Source organism: Dunckerocampus dactyliophorus, chromosome 2 (genome assembly GCF_027744805.1).
Source record: "Dunckerocampus dactyliophorus isolate RoL2022-P2 chromosome 2, RoL_Ddac_1.1, whole genome shotgun sequence".
NCBI lineage: Eukaryota > Metazoa > Chordata > Actinopteri > Syngnathiformes > Syngnathidae > Dunckerocampus > Dunckerocampus dactyliophorus.
In genome coordinates, this window is record NC_072820.1 from 20,382,040 (window position 1) to 20,402,183 (window position 20,144).

Below are 20,144 nucleotides of genomic sequence, written 5' to 3' on the forward strand. Positions count from 1 at the left end.
ATTCCATTCTTCTGCAGCTGAAGCGGTTATCCTGTTTTTAACTTTACAATCCTTGCTCCACAGAGATGTCCAACGAAGATTCGAACCCAGATCTTCTAGATGTCCTGATGGTGTGGTCAACATGCTAACCACTAGGCCACCATGCGGCCAGAATCAGAAGTCCAAAGTATGACCGTCATGCTAATGAGCTATTGCTACAACCTAGAAATGCTAGCGTTAATTTCGTCATACAAACCAGAATCAGAAGGTCTTCTTCAAATAATGATTGCGTTGTTCATGTAGCTAGCCTTGGTAGATGTTTTGTACACTGTACAGTTGAAGTGGACGGTATTTTGGCTGTAAGTATTTGTATTAGATGGCCGTCATGCTACAACCCGGAAATACTGGCGTTAATCTCAACATTTACAAACCCAAGTCAGTAATTAGTTGTTTTTTTTAAATAATAATTAGTAATGTGTTGTCACAGATGACTTTAAGAACTATTTTATAGGCTACAAAGTAGAATCAGACAGTATTTAATCTAATGATAGCACAAGCTACATTAGCTTTATTAGCTTTAAATTGTGCATGCGTGCCTAATGAAGTGGCCAATGAGTGCATAGTATAGTTTAATAACAGTCAGGTAGGTTAGTCATGTTCATTTAATTATTGCAAAATCTACAAAATAATTAATGTATGTTGGTTGTAGGTCAAATGACTGCTGAACTCATTGACAGTGGCGACAGAGGGGCTGTGTAAGAGTTCAGAGGTCAGGTGGGTGTGTTGAGGCCGATCCAAACGACAGCTGAACTGTGGAAGCAGTCTGTTCAAGGTCAGCTCCGTCTAATTTATTGTGTGCGACCACCTGACGTACACCAGTTGAGTTTCGTTTCAAGCTATTTTTTTATTGGTTTTATGTTTGTAAAGATGGACATCTGAAGTCTTTAGATGTAAAAAATAATGATAATAATAATAATACAATTAATGCAAAGAAGCAAGTCTTGTTGCCATCAAACCCATGCTCTTTTGTCTGTGGGAGACGAGTTGTTTTTGGATTTGACCCGGCCCAGCTTGTTGGGTGTCGGAGGTCTGCTGCCGGGTTCAAAGCAGGGCAGCACGGGTGGTCTGACATGGTCGTGGAGGACAAAGTGCATCACGGAGAAAGCGGACTCGTCCGTCTTTGCATCCCCGCAGTCTTGAAGCTTTTGGAGTTGTCCGTTGGAATGTGACGGTTCCTCCTTGTGGTCGTTTTTGGAGATTCCGCTGGGGCTGGTTCTTTGGGTCAGGAGCCCATCTGTGTCGGCCGCCGATGCAGTGAGGACGCTGCTTTGCTCTCCTTTGCTCAGCTCGTCTCGCAGCATGCGTTTCTTTCTCCTCCAGGTCAGCATGGCCTTCATTGTACCTGCCAAGTCCAGCAGGCTCCACATGGCAGACAAGGAGTCCAAGGCCAGCATCAGGTGGAGCATCAGAGTCTTCTCTGTGGGCCTGGAGATGTAGCACTCCACTCCCGAGCTGCAGGGGGCCTCGTAGCACAGCATGCTTTTTGGGATGGACAAACCAAAGAGGAAGAACTGTCCTGCACCGAAAGACACTTCTAGAAGGATCCGAAGAATGATGGTTACAATGTAGGAGCAGTAGAACCTTGGCACCCCTCCACTCGGGTTGCAGTGCAGCGCTCCGTAGCGAGGGGTGATTTTGTGGGTGACGTAGGTGGCGAACATGATGTTAGGGAGACACACTAGGATGAGCTGGAAGAGCCATAGGCGTAGGAGAGACACCGGAGACAAGACGTCAAAGCAGACTACCGAGCAGCCCGGCTGGAGGCTGTTGCACGCAAACCTCTCCTGCTCGTCCCCGAAGAGGCTCAAGGCAGCTAGACACAGCAACAGAACACGTCCCAGAACCATCAGAACCCACCACGATTTGCCTGGGGAACATAACGCACATGTACACGCTCACTGGACACTTCATTCGGGACACCATCCTAGATCCAATACAAACATTCTACCTCTCCTAATTTAACTATTGTTTATTGATGTACAGAGGTACCTCAGTTTTCGTTATTAATTTGTTCCAAAAGGTCAGATGAAAACCAAAACTTAGAACGCAGAGGCAATTTTTCCCATAGGAAATAATTTAAATCCAATTAATCCGTTCCAGACACCCAAAAATATTAGCAAAAAATACAATGCGAAATAATTAGAAATGACAAATGGATGGAACTCATTGTTGATGCGGACTTCCCGTACATACTGTACTAGCGAGGTCTCATTCAATCGTGTTTCTCACCTTCTTTATCAAGTTGCTGCCACTTTCAGGTTTCTTTGGCCCCATGGCGGGTTATTTAGCACACTGCTAAATGAAAATAATGCACCAACAGTGAGTCAGCAATGTGTACGACGCTTTGTTTGGGCACTCGCGGAGCGATAAAGATACGATACTGTTGTTATTGAGCAAACGGTAAAAAATTGGGGCAAAAACTGGGGCATATGAAAAACTGAGGTTTGACTGTACTGTGACCTATCTCTAATAGTTTTACTACCTCATTAGAAACACATACACAATCAAGTACTCGACTAGTACTTAAAAAAACCTGTTTCTAATTAGCTCGCAGGTATTAGTAGTGTTAGCCTAATAGCCTGAATAGTATTGATTTAGTTTAGTTTTTCTTTATAATCGGATGTTTTCTTTCTTTTTTGGGGAGAATGAGAAGAATAAGAATTTCATTGCATAGTATAACTGCCTGTTTTACTGTGCATATGACAATAAAACTCTTGAATCTTGAATCTTGAATCTTGAAAAATACATACATAGACACTCCTGATCAAAATTTTAAGACCAGTTGAAAAATTGCAAGAATTTACATTTTGCACTGTTGGATCTTAAAGAGTTTCTCAAAATGCAAATAGAAGAAATCGGAGTGAGACAAAAAACATTTTTGAGTAAGCAATTTATTGCAAACAACCGTTAAAGTGAAATAGGCTGTCTATCAGCTGATCAAAAGTTTAATACAACAGCTCAAAAAACTCTGAAACCCCCCTAAAATAGAAAAGAAAAAAGAAGTAATGAGAAACTACGGCATTCTTGATAATCACCTCAAAATCGGTTTCGGTCGGTTTCGGTTGCTCCAGGTGGTGAAGATGGCTTCACAGAGGGCATTTAAAGTCTGGAAGTGATGTCCATTTTTGTAAACTTCCCTTGCCATCGATCCCCAAATGTTCTCAATTGGATTTGGATCACAGGAACCTGCAGCATTGTCCAAAAGAGTGAAGTTATTCCTCTGGAAGAAGTCCTTTGTCAGGCGGTCATTGCGAACTGCAGTGTTGTCCTGTCGAAAAAGCCAGTCATTCAAGATTCAAGAGAGTTTTATTGTCATGTGCATGGTAAAACAGCAGTTATACCATGCAATGAAAATCTTATTCTGTTCATTCTCCCAAGAAAAGAAAGAAAACAAATGAAAGAATAAGAACATAAGAAACATAAACACATAAACATATATACCAATAAATTAAGCAACAACAACAGACGAGACATTAATACAAGTAAATAATACAAATAAATAAATAAATAAAGTGCTATGAGTGTGTGCGTGTGTTGCGTGCGGCGTGTGCGAGTGCTTCGTTGAGGAGCCTGATGGCCTGTGGGTAAAAACTGTTTGCCAGCCTTGTGGTCCTGGACTTCAAACTCCTGTAGCGTCTGCCTGACGGTAGGAGTGTGAATAGTGAGTGTTGTGGATGTGTGCTGTCCTTGATGAGGTTGTGTGTTCTTCGTAGGACTCTAGATTTATAAATGTCTTGCAGTGTGGGGAGGGCTGCCCCAACAATGTTCTGTGAGGTCTTGATCACCCGCTGGAGTGCCTTCCTATCACGTGTTGTACAGTTACCGTACCAAACAGTGATGGAGGCGGTAAGGACACTTTCGATAGTGCATCTGTAGAAGCAACTCAGGATTGTGGTGGACATGCCAAATTTCCTCAGTCTTCTCAGGAAGTACAGTCTCCTTTGGGACTTCTTCAGAATTTGTTGGGTGTTGTGAGACCAGGTGAGGTCCTCGCTGATGTGTGTGCCAAGGAACTTGAAGGTTTTCACCCTCTCCACCTCAGTCTCATCAATAAACAGGGGTCTATGCGGCTCCTTTTCCCTTGTTCTTGGGTCGATGATCATCTCTTTAGTCTTATCTGTATTGAGAAGGAGATTGTTATCACGACACCAAGCTATGAGGTCCGCCACCTCTCTTCTGTATGATGTTTCAACACCACCAGTGATCAGTCCGATGACTGTAGTGTCATCTGCAAATTTAATGATGCTGGTGTTGTTCTGGGAGGCCACGCAATCGTAGGTGAAGAGCGTGTAGAGGAGTGGACTCAGCACACACCCCTGTGGGGTCCCAGTGCTCACAATTCTTGAGCTGGATGTGCGGTTGTGGACTCTGACTGACTGGGGCCTGCCTGTGAGAAAGTTAAACACCCAGTTACAGAGGGAGGGAGACAGGCCAAGTGTGAGGAGCTTATCTGTGAGTTTGTGGGGGCTGACTGTATTGAATGCAGAGCTATAGTCTATAAATAGCATTCTGACGTATGTGTCCTGGCCCTGTAGGTGAGAAAGGGCTGTGTGGATGGCAGTGTTGACTGCATCATCCGTGGACCGGTTCTGGCGATATGCAAACTGTAGAGGGTCCACGGTTGCCGCCGGGATGCTCTTTTTGATGTGGGTCATGACTAATCTTTCAAAGCACTTCATAACAATAGGAGTGAGTGCTATAGGGCGATAGTCATTCAAGCAGGTCACGTTGCTCTTCTTGGGTACGGGCACTATGGTGGTGGACTTAAAGCAGGTCGGTACAGATGCTTGTGCAAGCGACAGGTTAAATATGTCAGCAAGCACATCAGCTAGCTCTGATGAGCAAACCCGAAGTGCACGTCCTGAGATGTTGTCTGGCCCTGCTGCTTTTCGTGGGTTTGTTTTGTTTAGAACCCTGCGCACATCAGCTGATGTCACCATGAGAGGTGAGTCCTGTGTGCTCCCCAGGTTCAGCCACCCTCTCTGCTCATCAGGAGTTTGGGTATCAAAGCGGGCATAGAACTCATTCAACTCATCAGGAAGTGTGGTTTGGCTGGACGTGGCTACGCTACTCTGCTGTCGATAGTCTGTGATGTGCTGGAGCCCCGCCCACATGCGCCGAGGGTCTGAGGTGGAATAGTAGCCCTCCAGCTTCTGTCTGTACTGCCTCTTGGCCTCCCGTATGGACCTCCTCAGGTCATATCTGGCCTTTTTGTAGTCATCAGCGGTGCCCATGACAAATGCAGTCGAACGAGCACGTAGCTTAGCCCTTACATCACAGTTCATCCACTGTTTTTGGTTAGGGTATTTTCTGTAATACTTGGTGGTGGTAACAGTCTCTATGCATGTGCTAATGTAGCCAGTAACAGCAGAAGCATATTCATCCAAATCAACAGTACAATCTTCCCTCCCCGCTGCAGTTTTAAACACATCCCAGTTTGTGCAGCCAAAGCAGTCCTGAAGTACTTGATCAGTTTCTTCATTCCATACTTTAACTGCTGTACGTACAGGGGGAGCTTTTTTAAGAAGTTGTCTGTATGTTGGATAAAGGAATATAGAGATGTGGTCAGCCTTTCCAAAGTGGGGTCTTGGAACAGCCTTCAAAGCACCTTTCATGTTGCAGTAGACTTGGTCCAGGATGTTATTTTCCCTTGTGGGAAAGCTCACATGCTGGTAATATTTGGGGAGGACAGTCCTGAGGTTACAGTGGTTGAAATCGCCAGATATAATAAATACAGCGTCTGGGTGTTTGGTCTCGTGTTTATCAATGATGTCATGCAGGAGGCCTAGTGCATTAGCAGTGTTAGCTCGAGGTGGGATGTAAACAGCAGTTAAATACACAGCGCTAAACTCACGAGGCAAATAAAAAGGTCTGCATTTCACCATCAGCAGCTCAATGTCCTGCGAGCAGTGCTTTTCCATCGTCTGTACGTCTGTGCACCACCGTTTGTTTACGTAAACACAGACGCCGCCACCTCTGTGTTTACCAGACGCTAAAGTCCGATCTCCCCGGTAAGCAGCAAATGATTCCAACTGGATCGCCGAGTCCGGTATATCCTCCGTCAGCCAGGTTTCTGTGAAGGTGAGGACACAGCATTCCCTGATCTCACGTTGAGCTGTAATCCTTGCTCGTAGTTCGTCCATCTTGTTTTCAAGAGAGCGGACGTTGGCTAGCAGCAGGCTTGGTAGCGGTGGCCTCGTCGCTCTAGCTTTTAGCCTAGCATGCAGGCCGGCTCGCTTGCCTCGTTTACGCCTCGGATGCTTTGCTCGCCGGGTATTCAGCTCACCAGGTCCGCAGGCTGCTGCGTTCTCCCGGCGCAGAAGAAAGGCAAAGTCTGAGAGGCTAAATGAAGGTTCATGGTGAACCCTGCCGATGTTCAAAAGTGTCTCTCTGTTGTAATGTACTGCGTGAGTGTGTTGAATGTCCAAAATGAACAATAAAATAGCAAAAAATAGAAAAACACGGGAGAGTGTCACAGAGACGTCTGCCACGGAGGGCGCCATCTTTGATTACCACATAGACGAGGGCCTTCAGTCATGAGGGATGCCCCCTGCAACATCTCCACATAACCAGCTGCCGTTTGACGCCCCTGTACAACCTGAAGCTCCATTGAAGAAAAAAGCACTCCAGATCATGATGGCGCCCCCTCCACTGTGCCGTGTGGAACACACCTCAGGTGGGATCTACTTGTCATGCCAGTAGCGATGGAAGCCATCAGGACCATCAATGTTACATGTTTTCCCAACAGAGAATTAAACTTTCTTCCTCCTTTCACTGTCCTATGTTTGGTGCTCTCGTGCAAATTCCAAACCGGCAATTTTGTGGTGTCGAAGGAGATGAGGCCTTTGAAGAAGTTTCTGTTCTTAAACCCTTCTCTCGCAGGTGGTCGCTGATGGTTACTGGACTGCATTCGGCACTGGTAACAACTTTCATTTTGGCCGAGGATCGTCCTGTGTCTTGGCGGACAGCCAATCGCTGACTTTTTTTGTTCCTTAACCCTCAGTATCTTTGAAGAAGTTTCAAATGACTGTCTTACTGTATCCAACCTCAAATTGTTGCAATTTTTCAACTGGTCTTAAAATTTTGATGAGGAGTGTTTTAGTATAAAAGTGCTGTTCCTGAGGTTGTTAGCTGAATGCTAGCATTGTGTTAGCGTGACACCATTAGTACAAGTACATAATCTAATTTGATTCAATGCAACAAAAAAAATATTTTACAAGGATAATAATGCTGACTTTCAGAATGGTTTCAGAATGAACTACGTATATGTTTATTTTAACCTTCACGTTCAACCGTCATATGTTAATCAAAATACAGTATTAGAAACAACACAATAATAAGCATATTGTTACATTTAATCTGAATTAATTATCTTTGTCAGTCATATTTTTTCTATTGGATCTCATTGTATTGTGTACCTTTTATTATGAGATTAGATGGCTTTCAGTACAAGTATCCCTAATAAATTGAGACTCACCAATGAAGGACACGTTGTGACTGATGGTGATGAAGACCAGGTCGTACAGCGTCCCCATGACTTCAGCGTGGACCCAAAAACACACTACAATTTCCTGAACACACCCAAGTCACGCTGTTGCACTCCTCCTGGGCCACTGACTTGTGTTGTTGTGTGAGGAGACCACGTCCTAAGTGCAGCTATTCTTACCCTGCTGCCTTCAAAGCATTGTTGGCATAACAAGTTACCAGTACAACCTTCTGGAGGAGGACCACCAAACATACTGGACAGCTTATAGAGCACCATCTTAGACATCATTCAAAATGAATTATACCTTAAAAGAAGACCAGTAAAAACATACTGAGGGAACGTTGACAGTCAAGCTAGTATGGACTACAAATTATGCAGACCTTCACCACTCCGCCGGGCTTTGTTGACATCTGCCATCCCCGTGGCAGGGGGAGGAGGTCTCGGGGTAACTCATTTGAAGGTACTGTGTTTATGCTGGCTGGTTCCACTCCCACTATTGCAGCTACACCTTATGACCCCCCAAAGTCACATATTTTTTAACTGATTTATCCACTTTACTCACCCATCTATGTAGTCTCTCACCTCAAGTCATATTGTTGGATGATTTCAATATACAATATGGACAACAAAAACTCACCTCTCACCAGAGATTTCTGATCATGCCTGGACAGTTTTGGTCTTCGGCAGTACTCCAATTTTCCAACACACACAAAAAGGACATATCCTGAACTTAATGTGCTGCTCTGGTCTCACGTGATCTAACTGTACAGCTGATAAACTGCATGTAACGGACCTCTTCCATGCAACGGACCACTTCCTCCTTCCATTCAATGCCACCCTTCCCCTCTTTGCCATCAAGTCTCCACGCCTCATCACATTTTGGAATATTAAGGACATCAACGTCGACATCTTATGTTCCAACATTGACAACATTCCACTACTGGACTATCTCTCCACCCTTGATGAGCTTACAGCATATTACATTAATGAACTAAGCAACATCTTAAATGCTCATACAAATCCCACTTCAACAACATCACTCGATCTGCTTACTTTCACCTCACTGTCCATGCTGTCTCCATCCTTATCCATAGCCTGGTCACTTGTCACATTGACTACTGCAGCTCACGTCTTTTTGGTCTCCCCTAGAAGTCCCTCCATAAACTTCAACTGGTTTAGAACTCTGCTGCCCGAGATTTTAACCAGAGCCGCCTCATTTCATCACATCAGCCCCATCTTACAGGAAATTCACTGGCTCCCGGTTCAGCAGAGAATAGAGTACAAACTCTTTCTACCTGACTGACCTCCTCCACATTGCCACTCCAGCTCGCTCCCTCAGATTGTCCTCCTCCATTCACCTCACTGTGCCCCTGTGCCCTCTGCCTGCCTCAGCACCATGGGGAGCAGACCTTTCAGCCACTCTGCCCCCAGACTCCGGAACTCATTACCATCCGACATCCGAAATATTGACTCACTCCCCATCTTCATATCCAGACTCAAAACTCATCTGTTCAAAACTGCATACTCCCCCTGACTTGTTTTATCCTTTGTTGTTTTATCTGTATCATGTACAGCGTCCTTGGGTTTTTACAAAGAAATTTACAAATTAAATGTATTATTATTATTATTACTATTACCAAGGCCAAATAACTCTCATCTTGGATCAGCAACACAGATCCACATCAAAAGTGATCATACAAAGTATAAATACCATAATGTCATCAAATAACAGAAAACATATAAAAAGTACTTATTTATGTAGTGTAGGTTATAACACTACAAATTTGAACGCCATAACACCTTGACAAGAACCTCTGAAGATTCTTATTCAATGTTTTATTCATCAAAGAGTGAAAATAACACATAGAAACATAGATTAAAACACATAGAATAAAAAAAAAACGTTAAATTTTACCATCTATTAAATTACAGTGTTTCCCATTCATTCATTTATTTCTGCCCGCCACAAATAGATTTGGTGCTACCTGTTTTCCCTCCCTCATAAACACATTATAATGGGACTGTCTGTGAATGTAACTTGTTTTCAAAAAGTGACTAGCGACAAATCGAACAAACCCCTCCCAGCAACCCACCAGCATAAATACATTGCAGTCCTGTGGGAAACTGAAATATTGTCATAAAGAAGAGAAATAAATACTGGTTCTGTTGCATGTCAGAGGGGAGTTTTAGAAAGTCTATGCGAGGCTGTTGGGTCAAAACCTCCTCAACTGGCCAGATGTGTTATTATTCTTTGGTACCCCAGGCAACACCTGACATCCAAGATGGAGTCCAGCGCGCCATCAGTGAGGCTGTATTAGGAGAGGATGGCAGGAACCCATGTGACTCTATACAGGTCATCCACACTGGCTGAGTGCTTCCCGGCGGCTCGCCGCGCGTCCTTGAAGCTGTCGTCACACAGTCTGGAAATAGCCTGAAACAGGAGGTAGGAACGCAGTTTCAGTTACGTTACGAGGTCTTCTTGCTCAAGCATCCCCTGAAGAGCACCGTAATGTTTGATTTCAAAATGTGGAGCCTTTAAAAAAAAAAAAAACAGGTGCTGTTGACATTGTACTTGAATATATCACACTTATATAACTTGTCAACATGCTGCTTGATGAATATATACAGAAGATGGCATCCTCACTGCTTTGCCTTATGTAATGCTTCCTGAGGCCACTAGAAGGCAACATCCTTTAATTCAGGGGTCAGCCGTTGGTGGACGCCAGTTGTGAGGATGCCGTCAAGCTGAAGAAGGAGTCCTATCTGGCCTTTTTGGCCCGTGGGACTCCAAAGGCAGCTGACGGGTACCAGCAGGCCAAGCAGTCTGCGGCTTTGGCGGTCAGAGGCAAAAACTCGGACATGGGAGGAGTTTGGAAAAGCCATGGAGAATGACTTTCGGACGGCTTCAAAGAAACTCTGGACCACCATCCACCGTCTCAGGAGGGGGAAGCAGAGCATGGTCAACACCGTGTATGGTGGGGATGGCGTGCTGATGACCTCGACTCAAGATGCTGTGGACCAGTGGAAGGAATACTTTGAAGTCCTCCTTCATCCCACCGACACGTCTTCCAGTGAGGAAGCAGTGCCTGGGGACTCCCCGGTGGGCTCTCCGATCTCTGGGGCTGGGGTTGCCGAGGTAGTTAAAAAACTCCTTGGTGGCAGGGCTCCGGGCGTGGATGAGATCCGCCCGGAGTTCCTTAAGGCCCTGGATGCTGTGGGCGTGTCTTGGTTGACATGACTCTGCACCGTCGTGTGGACATCGGTGGCAGTGCCTCTGGATTGGCAGACCAGGGTGGTGGTCCTGCTTTTTAGGAAGGGGGACCGGACCACAGTGTGTGTTCCAATTGTTGTGGGATCACAATTCTCAGCCTTGCTGGTAATGTTTATTGAGGGGTTCTGGAGAGGAGGATCCGCCGGATAGTTGAATCTTGGATTCAGGAGGAGCAGTGTGGTTTTCGTCCTGGTCGTGGAACTGGGGACCAGCTCTACACTCTTGGCAGGGTCCTTTGGTCCAGAGTTTGGTTCGCATTGCCAGCAATAAGGCGGACCCGTTTCCAGTGAAGGTGGAACTCGGCCAGGGCTGCCCTTTGTCACCGATTCTGTTCATCACCTTTATGGACAGAATTTCCAGGCGCAGCCAGGGCGTTGAGGGGTTCTGTTTCGGTGGCTGCAGGATTGGGTCTCTGCTTTTTGCAGATGATGTGGTTCTGCTGGCTTCATCAAGCCGTGACCTTCAACTCTGATTGAATCGGTGCGCAGCTGAGTGTGAAGCGGCTGAGATGAGAATCAGCACCTCCAAGTCCGAGTGCATGGTTCTCACTTGGAAAAAGGTGGAATGCCACCTTTGGGTCGGGGATGAGATCGTGGGTACAAGCGGCCGAAATGAGTTTTCTCCGTAAGGTGGCTGGGCTCTCCCTTAGCAATAAGGTGAGAAGCACTGTCATCTGGGAGAAGCTAGGAGTAGAACCACTGCTCCACGTTGGAGAGACTATGTCTCTCAATTGGCCTGGGAGCGCCTCGGGATCCGCCGGGAGGAGCTGGATGAAGTAGCTAGGGAGTGGGAAGTCTGGGCTTCCCTGCTTAGGCAACTCAACCTAGGATACGCGGAAGAAGATGGATGGGTGGATGAATTCAGGGGTCACCAACCCGTCGATCGAGAGCTACTAGTCGATCTTTGGGACTTTGCCAGTCGATCGTGAGAATATTGTAAAAAAAAAAATTTTGTTACATCAGTGTCCTCCCATCCCGGAGAGTGACCAACAGGCACGCATTTTGACCACTGAACCCACAAGCTCCAGGCAGGAGCCCAGTCCCCAAAACCCGACCTGTTTCCAAAGTGCGATTGCCGTAGTGGATAGTGGTTCCCAAACTTTTCACAGTTGCGTACCCCTTCAGACATCTGACTGGAAGTCATGTACCCCTACACCTGCACATTTAAAAAACATAAACCACACAATGAAACATCTTATATATCTTAACATCTTATATATATTATTAAATATATTATACAGTGGTGTGACAAAGTGTTTGCTCCCTTCCCACTTTATTTGTTTGCATGTTTGTCACACTTAAATGTTTCAGATCATCAAACTAATTTTAGTCAATGACAACACAACTGAACACAAAATGCAGTTTTTAAATAAAACTTTTTATAATTACCATAAGGGAGAAAAATCCAAACCTACATGGCCCTGTGTAAAAGCCATTATCCACAAATGGTGAAAACATGGAACAGTGGTGACGATTCCTAGGAGCAGCCAGCAAACCAAAATTACCCCAAGAGCGCAGCGACGACTCATCTAAGAGGTAACAAAAGATCAGACAACATCCTAAAAACTGGCCTCACTTGCCTCAGTTAAGGTCAGTGATCATGACTCCACCATAAGAAAGACACTGTGCAAAAACACCCTGCGTGAGTTACAAGACGAAAACTACCGCTGAACAAAAAGAACATTAAGGCTAGTCTTGCTTTTGCCAGAAAACATCTTGATGACCTCTAAGACGTTTCGGGAAATACTCTGTGGTCTGACGAGACAAAAGTTGAACTTTTTGGAAGGTGTGTGTCCCATTACATCTGGCGTAAAAGTAACGCCGCATTTCAGAAAAAGAACATCATACCAGCAGTAAAATATGATGGTGGTGGTGTGATGGTCTGGGGCAATTTTGCTGCTTCAGGACCTGGAAGACCTGCTGTGATAAATGGAATCATGAATTCTGCTGTCTACCAAAAAATCCTGAAGGAGAATGTCCGGCCATCTGTTTGTGACCCACTTCTGAATGGATTAAGAAAAACAAGATGAAGACTTTGGAGTGGCCTAGTCAAAGTCCTGACCTGAATCCTATTGAGATGCTGTGGCATGACCTTAAAAAGGCGGTTCATGCTCAAAAACCCTCCCATGTGGCTGAATTACAACAATTCTGCAAAGATTAGTGTGCCAAAATTCCTCCACAGCGCTGTAAGAGACTCATTGCAAGTTATCACAAACGCTTGATTGCAGTTGGGGTGGCCCAACCAGTTATTAAGTTTAGGGGGCAATCACTTTTTCACATAGGGTCATGTAGGTTTGGATTTTTTCTCCCTTCATAAAGAAAAGTTTCATTTAAAAACTGCATTTTCTATATAAAAAAATTAAGAAATAAGAAGAAGGAGGCGAACACTTTTTCACACCAATGTGAATCCACCAAACAGAAGACAAACATGCCAGGAGATATCTTACACCTCTAAAACCCTGTCAGTTTTAAATTTCTAGCCTGTATATAGTTGAAAAATAAGACACATGATTTTTTAATATAATGTCATAATATATAATGTATTTAATAATATACTGTATCAAATGTGTATCATTGTGTGGTTTATGTTTTTTTGAAGTGTGCAGGTGTAGGGGGTACATGACTTCCAGTCAGATGGGTTAGGAAGGGGTAGGCGACTGTGAAAAGTTTGGGAACCACTGCTTTAATTGATACCCCAAGGGATCTGAGCATGTATTAGCACATTATTGATGTGTGTTTGGATTGTTAGAGTTACTAGTTACCAGTCATTATGTTATTAATATGTTATTGGTGTTATTGGCATTGTAATAGTGTTATTGGTCCATTATTGGAGTGTCATTAAGGTAGTGTATTAGCATGTTATTATGACATCTTAACAGTGTTATTGGTGAATTGTTGGTGTGTTATTAAGATACTATTATGTTGTTAATGTGTTATTGGCATCATAACAGTGTCATTGCAGCATTATTGTTGTGTTATTGGTCCATTATTGAGATATTAGCATGTTATTAGGGTATTATTAACATCTTAACTGTGTTATTGGTACATTATTGGTGCGTTATCAAGATAATAGCATGTCAATAGTGTGTTATTGACATCATAACACTGTTATTGGTGTATTATTGGTGTATATTAGTATGTTATTATGTGTTGTTGGCATATTAACAGTTTTATTCGTGCATTATTGGTGTGCTGTTGAGATGTTAGCATGGATTATTGGATATTATTGGGTTGTTGTCATTGTCTATCTCACCTCCAGTTTGCGGGCCTTGTCGCAGCTGAGGGGCTCCAGTGGGATGCTGAGGTCGTTGGCCTCTGAGAGCGAGCGCAGGTCAAAGTAATACTTGACGTAAACACTAAAGGGCACATTGATGTTGAACTGCAGAAGCTCCAGGAAGTGACGTTCCAGCTCATTCCTGGCGGGAAAAAGGTGGCGTGCGTGTCACGTAATCACGTGTGGTTTACTGACCAAAATGAGGCGTGTCACGCACATGTCATCCACCGCCATGTCTTTGAGGATCTGACAGTAGTCCACGTTCCACACGGCCTGGTCATCCCACACTTTGGAAGCCAACAGGACAGCTCCCAGCACCATCCTCTTCCACGTGCCTGGACTCATGGAGATGTCTGCATACGCCAACAGCCTCTCCAGGTACACCTACACATTTGAATACATCATAGTGTTTCCCACATTACTGCAATCTATTTGTGTCATGTTGGTGGTGATGTTGTTGGCGGTGGGGGGACTTAATAGTGTTATCATCTCATTTGCATTATTGACCGTAATGCATTATTTATTAATTAATATATATTTTTAAAAACCATAATAGAGTCAAGCTGCGACATTTGAATTGCAATGTGGAGAGGAACTGTCCAGAACTTTCTGCGACACTGCCACAGCTTAATAAATCCACCAAATAGAAGAAATAGAAGTTCTTTCACTTGAACACACACACCTATACCTTTGATACTACATGTGACATCTCACCCTTTGGAGATCCTTTTCGTTTTAGTCTCTAAGTCACTTCACCACATTTGTTGTTTGACTTTTTTTTTTTAAGTTGAAGGATCTGATTACTCGCTAAATGTAGCGACAAAATCGCTAAGTTGGCAACACTGATCCCTCCTGCTACGTCTTCTTATTCTTTGGCAGCCCAGGTGCGTATGAGGTGTGTTATAATGCGGAGTTACACAGACATTATATACTGTATAACATTTTAATGTTATATAATTTATCAATATTGATTTCCAAACCTTGACTCACATTGTAACATACACAGTAATTATGCTGCCTTATCATTGTGTTATGTTATTTCAGAATTAATAAAGGGTAGATGTTGAATACAGGAAGTGAGCAAATCTATTAGCAATTCATGTGAAATGGAGAGGGGGTAGGATTAAAGAAGCTTTGCTTCTTCCTACTCCTTTTTGCACATGTGGAATTGTGAATTGTAATATGTGATGTATTCCATTGTAACCTGTATGCGTGTTCAAACTAAACGAAACAATTACTATTACCATAATGTGTTTATGAGTGAGGGCGAACAAACAGCGTGGTGGTCCAAATTTATTTGTGGTGGGCCACCACTAATAAATGAGTGGATGGGAAACACTGTCATAATATATAATAATAATAATCACCTGTTTTTGTGTTTATATGCTGTGGAGCATCCTCACCTGTCACCATGAACTTTTCTCCACCAGTGGTACGCATCAATGGTAAGTTTGAAGTCTTACAACAGTTGTTTATATACCTTTATATTACACTTACATGTCAGTTAACAATGCCAAACATTAGCAATTTAGAGTATTTAAGATGCCAAAGGTCGGATTCATTTGCTTTTCATTATTTTTCATGTTGAAAATTCCCAATCTGAACAAGTACTTTCCTGTGGAATAGATATTATTAGATGTGATCCTACCAGTGTGACAATGGCACACTCGGACGCCAGCTGAGCGGCACAGAAGAGCGTACGCACAAAGCGATAAATTTGCCTCTGCTCCGGGTCACGCTGGTCGTAGTCCGGTGGCACTTGGGATCTCTGCGAGAGCATTAGGATGGAAGATTGAGATAAACAATGCAACTAATGTAGAAAAAAGTGTCTGTCTCACTGAAAGAGGATGAAGCTTCTCATCAAAAATGTCGAGTGGCGTTGTTCCACCTTCATCCCTGGAAGCAGACACACATCATTCACAACCCAGCGTAGATCAACAAACACATTTATATATGACAAACAAAGCTGACGATGAAATCCAACACAAGAGCTCCCTCACCTGTTTTTTATGTGGTAGTAAATGGCCAGTGCCAAACTGTAAAAAGGCACAAGTGTGTTAAAATGAATCACATTTACTGTAAAAAGTTGTATTGATGTACTATGGTACCATTTTATGGTGTATTTGAGGTGTGGCCTACTGACTGTGTTCTCATCAAGAAAGATGGTGGAGCAAGAACTGTACTTGCACCTAGTGATAGGACCATACTGACACACACACACACACACACACACACTCTAATTACCATTAGAGTGCTAGTGACAGCCATCAACCAGAGTGTGATGATGATACTCACGTAACGTATAAAGTGTATCCTTTGTTTTTCTGTCACTGTGAAAACAAAGGCAGTCTGTCACTAAATTGACATCAACACTGCAAAAACTACAACACAGTTAGAGAAAGCCTCAAAAAGAGGAGGCACTGACGTCATTTGGCCACGAGAGGGAGACAAAGCCTATCCATGACTCTTAATTATTGTTCCCGTTTGGTCCATGCCGAAAAACACAGAGAGAGTGAGTCTAAAGCACATGTGTCAAATTCAGGCCCTGGGGCCAAATGTGACCTGCTGCAATTTAATTCGGCCTGCGGAACTGTTTGGAAAATAGCACTGAGTTGGCCCGCCTTGCAGACCTTATCAAACAAATTGCTTACAGCAATTTGTGTAATTAAGCGATTCCTCTGGCATTATAATTTTAAAGTGGAAACAATATTGTATATAGCACGCAATTCACAACCATTCTTGGGGTGCCAGATTAAGACCAAAAGTCAAAATAATTTAACTGTACACAGCTAAAAACCGCAGCACTTTAACTATTACACCCTGTTTGTACAAAATAACACCTTTAAAGAGGCATAAGACAGTCCAAAATGATCATTTTAACTACAACAAAGTATGCTGGGAAGCGCATAATCGGGTCCTTCCACAGCAACTCTTCCGGGTTACACATCTCGCAGGTGGTGATGTTTTTGTGTTGATATAAAATAGTGTAGCTTTGGCCCGGACATTGAGAGAATGACGAAGAGGTGATCAATCAACAATCACTTTATTGAAACAAACAACTACGCTAAAACAACCATAGTCGTATACCGGCAGACTTTCGCAAAGTAGAAATTTCAAGCGGGAATGAACAGACACGTTTAAAAAAAACATTTCCATTTCGGCCCACAACCCAAATTAGGCTTGCGATTGAGTTTGACACTCCTGGTCTAAAGTTTGGTGTTAAACCATCCTCCAAGCAAGATAAATACAGACTTAAACATAACTTTGTTGCTTCCATCGTCCACTTACTCTCCATCTTATACATCAATGTCACTTTTTACAATATGGCTACTGGCTTGTGAAGTTGAATTTAGCTAACTTTTCCAAAATAAAACGTTTCAAGATACTGTTTAGCATAGTTCCCAGTCATGTCAGTGAAAACAGAAGCGATTGTAGTTGAATTTGACATGAAATGCAAACACCTCACCATCACTGAGGGACTTGCTGAGGAACATGGTGCTGGTCTGTGGATGATCTGCAGGACTGAACAACATGTCCAACTCTGTCAAGACATAAGAGATTTGGACAAAAAGTGCTATATGGAAGCATTGTTTCTCACAGGACTGCAATTTATTTGTAGTGGCTGGGATAAATATGCAGATAAATATGCTGATAAAATACAGTATAGTAGTTTATCTGTCCATCCAATTATGGAGCGTTCAAGGACAGTTGAACAAAGTGGGACGGGTGGCCGCTCTCCAAAACACAATGAAACAAAACAACACAATTTTTAACTGTATATTATTTTTGAATAAAATAATGTCCCGTATTTCCAACATTTATATGCATTTACATAAAATTTGATGTAGTTCTTTACAATTTTTTTAAGTGTATTTTTTTTTTATCATTGTGTCTGAAAGTTTCCCACGGTCCTCACGGACTCCGCCCACAGAGCTGTACTGGGCTGCGGCCCCGGTGGTTGGGGACCCCAGGGATAGATGACTTCATTGTCTAATTTGCACAGTTGAGCATGACACATGTTCATTTAATTTTTATATATGCTGTGGGAGACAAATAGTGATTAAAAAATATACTAAAATTGCTAGGTTTTTTTGAAAAACAGAATCTAGACGGGTCTGAATACTTGTAGTCGCTATGTTGGCAACACTGATCCCTCCTGTTATGTCCAAATGTATCTGTGGCGGCCCGCCACAAATAAATGAATGCATGGGAAACACTGTGTAAGGTCAAACCAAGACATTCCCGATGTGGATGACCTCCTCTTAGCTAGTAAGATGCTACATGCTTGTTGTTGACTTTATTTGTCAGGTGTAACATTTTGGAGCTTTTGCCTCCTCCAGTAAACTTTAACAAAGACTGCTGGTGGCTGAAAGAGGAGATGCTTGTAAATAATGCATGAACAAGACAACACCTGCTCACAAATAAGTCTACTATTGCCCCCACCCCCTCCTCTTCCGAGCAGCATGTTCATTTCCCTAAGGACTCTTTTTTTCGGTTTACATCCAAAATGTTGTTTCCTAGTTTCCTTTCTCCCAAACGGATCAGTACCAGCTGACAGTGACGGTGTCACATGACGCCCACACAGGCAGCTTTATGAAAAAGACAGATGGCCCCTATGTCACCCTCCTGTCAGAAAAAAATGTACTTTGTTGTTTGGTTTAGTTCTTTATGTCAAACACTGGGGCCATCAAGATAAGACCAAGTGATCCAGAATCAGCATGGAAGTTTAAACACATTCTGCATGTTTTACATTCATCCATACACAGACTGAATAGGAGTCTAGATATAAAGTACATTGCATGTGCTACAGGACGTGGTGCGTTCACGTTACCATCCATATTCTCTCTGTCGCTGATGTGTTGCAGTGTGCTTTCAGTCTCCTTCAGGCTCGGTTCCGGTTGCGCTCGGTACTCCTCCAGTCTTGAGTGAACTTTCCTTTGAAGCTTCGGTGTGGAGGGAACACAGCAAGAGGCCATGCCCCCCATCTTCAGGAACCTAGAGGCTTCTTTTCAACGTATGTTGAAACTCGAGGTCACTGGACGCATAGAGCCCCGATTAGCATGGATCACGGGAGCGAGTGCGGCCCGTCCTCAGCAGCAGCAGCCGTGGGTGCTGGTGATCCAGAGAGGGGAGCAAAAGAATCCTTGGCTTTCCACAACATTCTGTCAGCATCCTCCTGAACCATGGTGGTGGGAGCTGTGGATTCTGTCACAAAGCTCACCGACTAGTTGAAGGTAATTTAGTAGGTTATATTCTATGTTTTATAACATCAACAATATGTTTATAGATTAAGTGACTTAAACGTGTATGGCAGTGGTAAGACTGGTGTAATGTGGTACTCACATGAATTCTTCTGTTAGAGCTTGGTTAAATGACAAGAGAAATGGGGACATCTATTGGTAAGTTGGTGATAGTACATGGATTTATTTTATTGTAAATGGCACACTCAAACATGTATGGTATTACGTGTTGTAGTGGTTATTTTCTGGGAGCATTTTTGTTTTCTTTGCCATATTTTAAAAATTTTTATTCGTTTTCCCGATATATACAGTGGTGTGAAAAAAGTGTTTGCCCCCTTCATGATTCTTTTTTGCATGTTTGTCACACTTAAATGTTTCAGATCATCAAACAAATTTAAATATTAGTCAATGACAACCCCACTGAACACATAATTCACTTTTAAATGAAACTTTTTATGATTAAGAGAGAAAAAAAAATTCAAACCTACATGGCCCTGTACGTAAAAGTGATTGCCCCCCTTGTTAAAACATATCTTAACTGAGATGAATTAAGATCTATCAGTCTGCAAAGTGTTATAACGCCATTTCTAAAACTTTGGGACTCCAGTGACCCACTGTGAGAGGCATTATCCATAAATGGCAAACACATGCAACAGTGGTGAACCTTCCCAGGAGTGGCTGGCCATATATATATATACTGTGTATATATATATATATATATATATATATATATATATATATATATATATATATATATATATATATATATATATATAATTAAGCATATAACACTGTTTTTTTTTTACTTCCAAATTGCTTAACCACAGAATTGCTA

The 20,144-nt window shown here is 43.0% G+C and overlaps 2 protein-coding genes across 2 annotated transcripts; both read right to left on the reverse strand.

Moving 5' to 3' along the window:
- Positions 1 to 989: 989 nt before the first annotated feature.
- On the reverse strand, positions 990 to 7,574 carry LOC129177559 (gap junction delta-4 protein-like). The gene is made up of 2 exons (XM_054768802.1): positions 7,517 to 7,574; positions 990 to 1,906 (listed from the first exon to the last, which is right to left on the reverse strand). Exons 1-2 carry the CDS (start codon positions 7,572 to 7,574, stop codon positions 990 to 992), a joined length of 975 nt encoding a protein of 324 aa, XP_054624777.1.
- Positions 7,575 to 9,839: 2,265 nt separating this feature from the next.
- LOC129176605 (cyclin-Y-like) lies at positions 9,840 to 19,054 on the reverse strand. The gene is made up of 10 exons (XM_054766819.1): positions 18,901 to 19,054; positions 17,536 to 17,610; positions 16,365 to 16,399; positions 16,178 to 16,275; positions 16,070 to 16,105; positions 15,908 to 15,965; positions 15,718 to 15,837; positions 14,287 to 14,453; positions 14,049 to 14,211; positions 9,840 to 9,956 (listed from the first exon to the last, which is right to left on the reverse strand). The coding sequence occupies exons 1-10, from the start codon at positions 19,052 to 19,054 to the stop codon at positions 9,840 to 9,842; spliced, it is 1,023 nt and encodes a 340-aa protein (XP_054622794.1).
- Between the last annotated feature and the right edge of the window lie 1,090 nt (positions 19,055 to 20,144).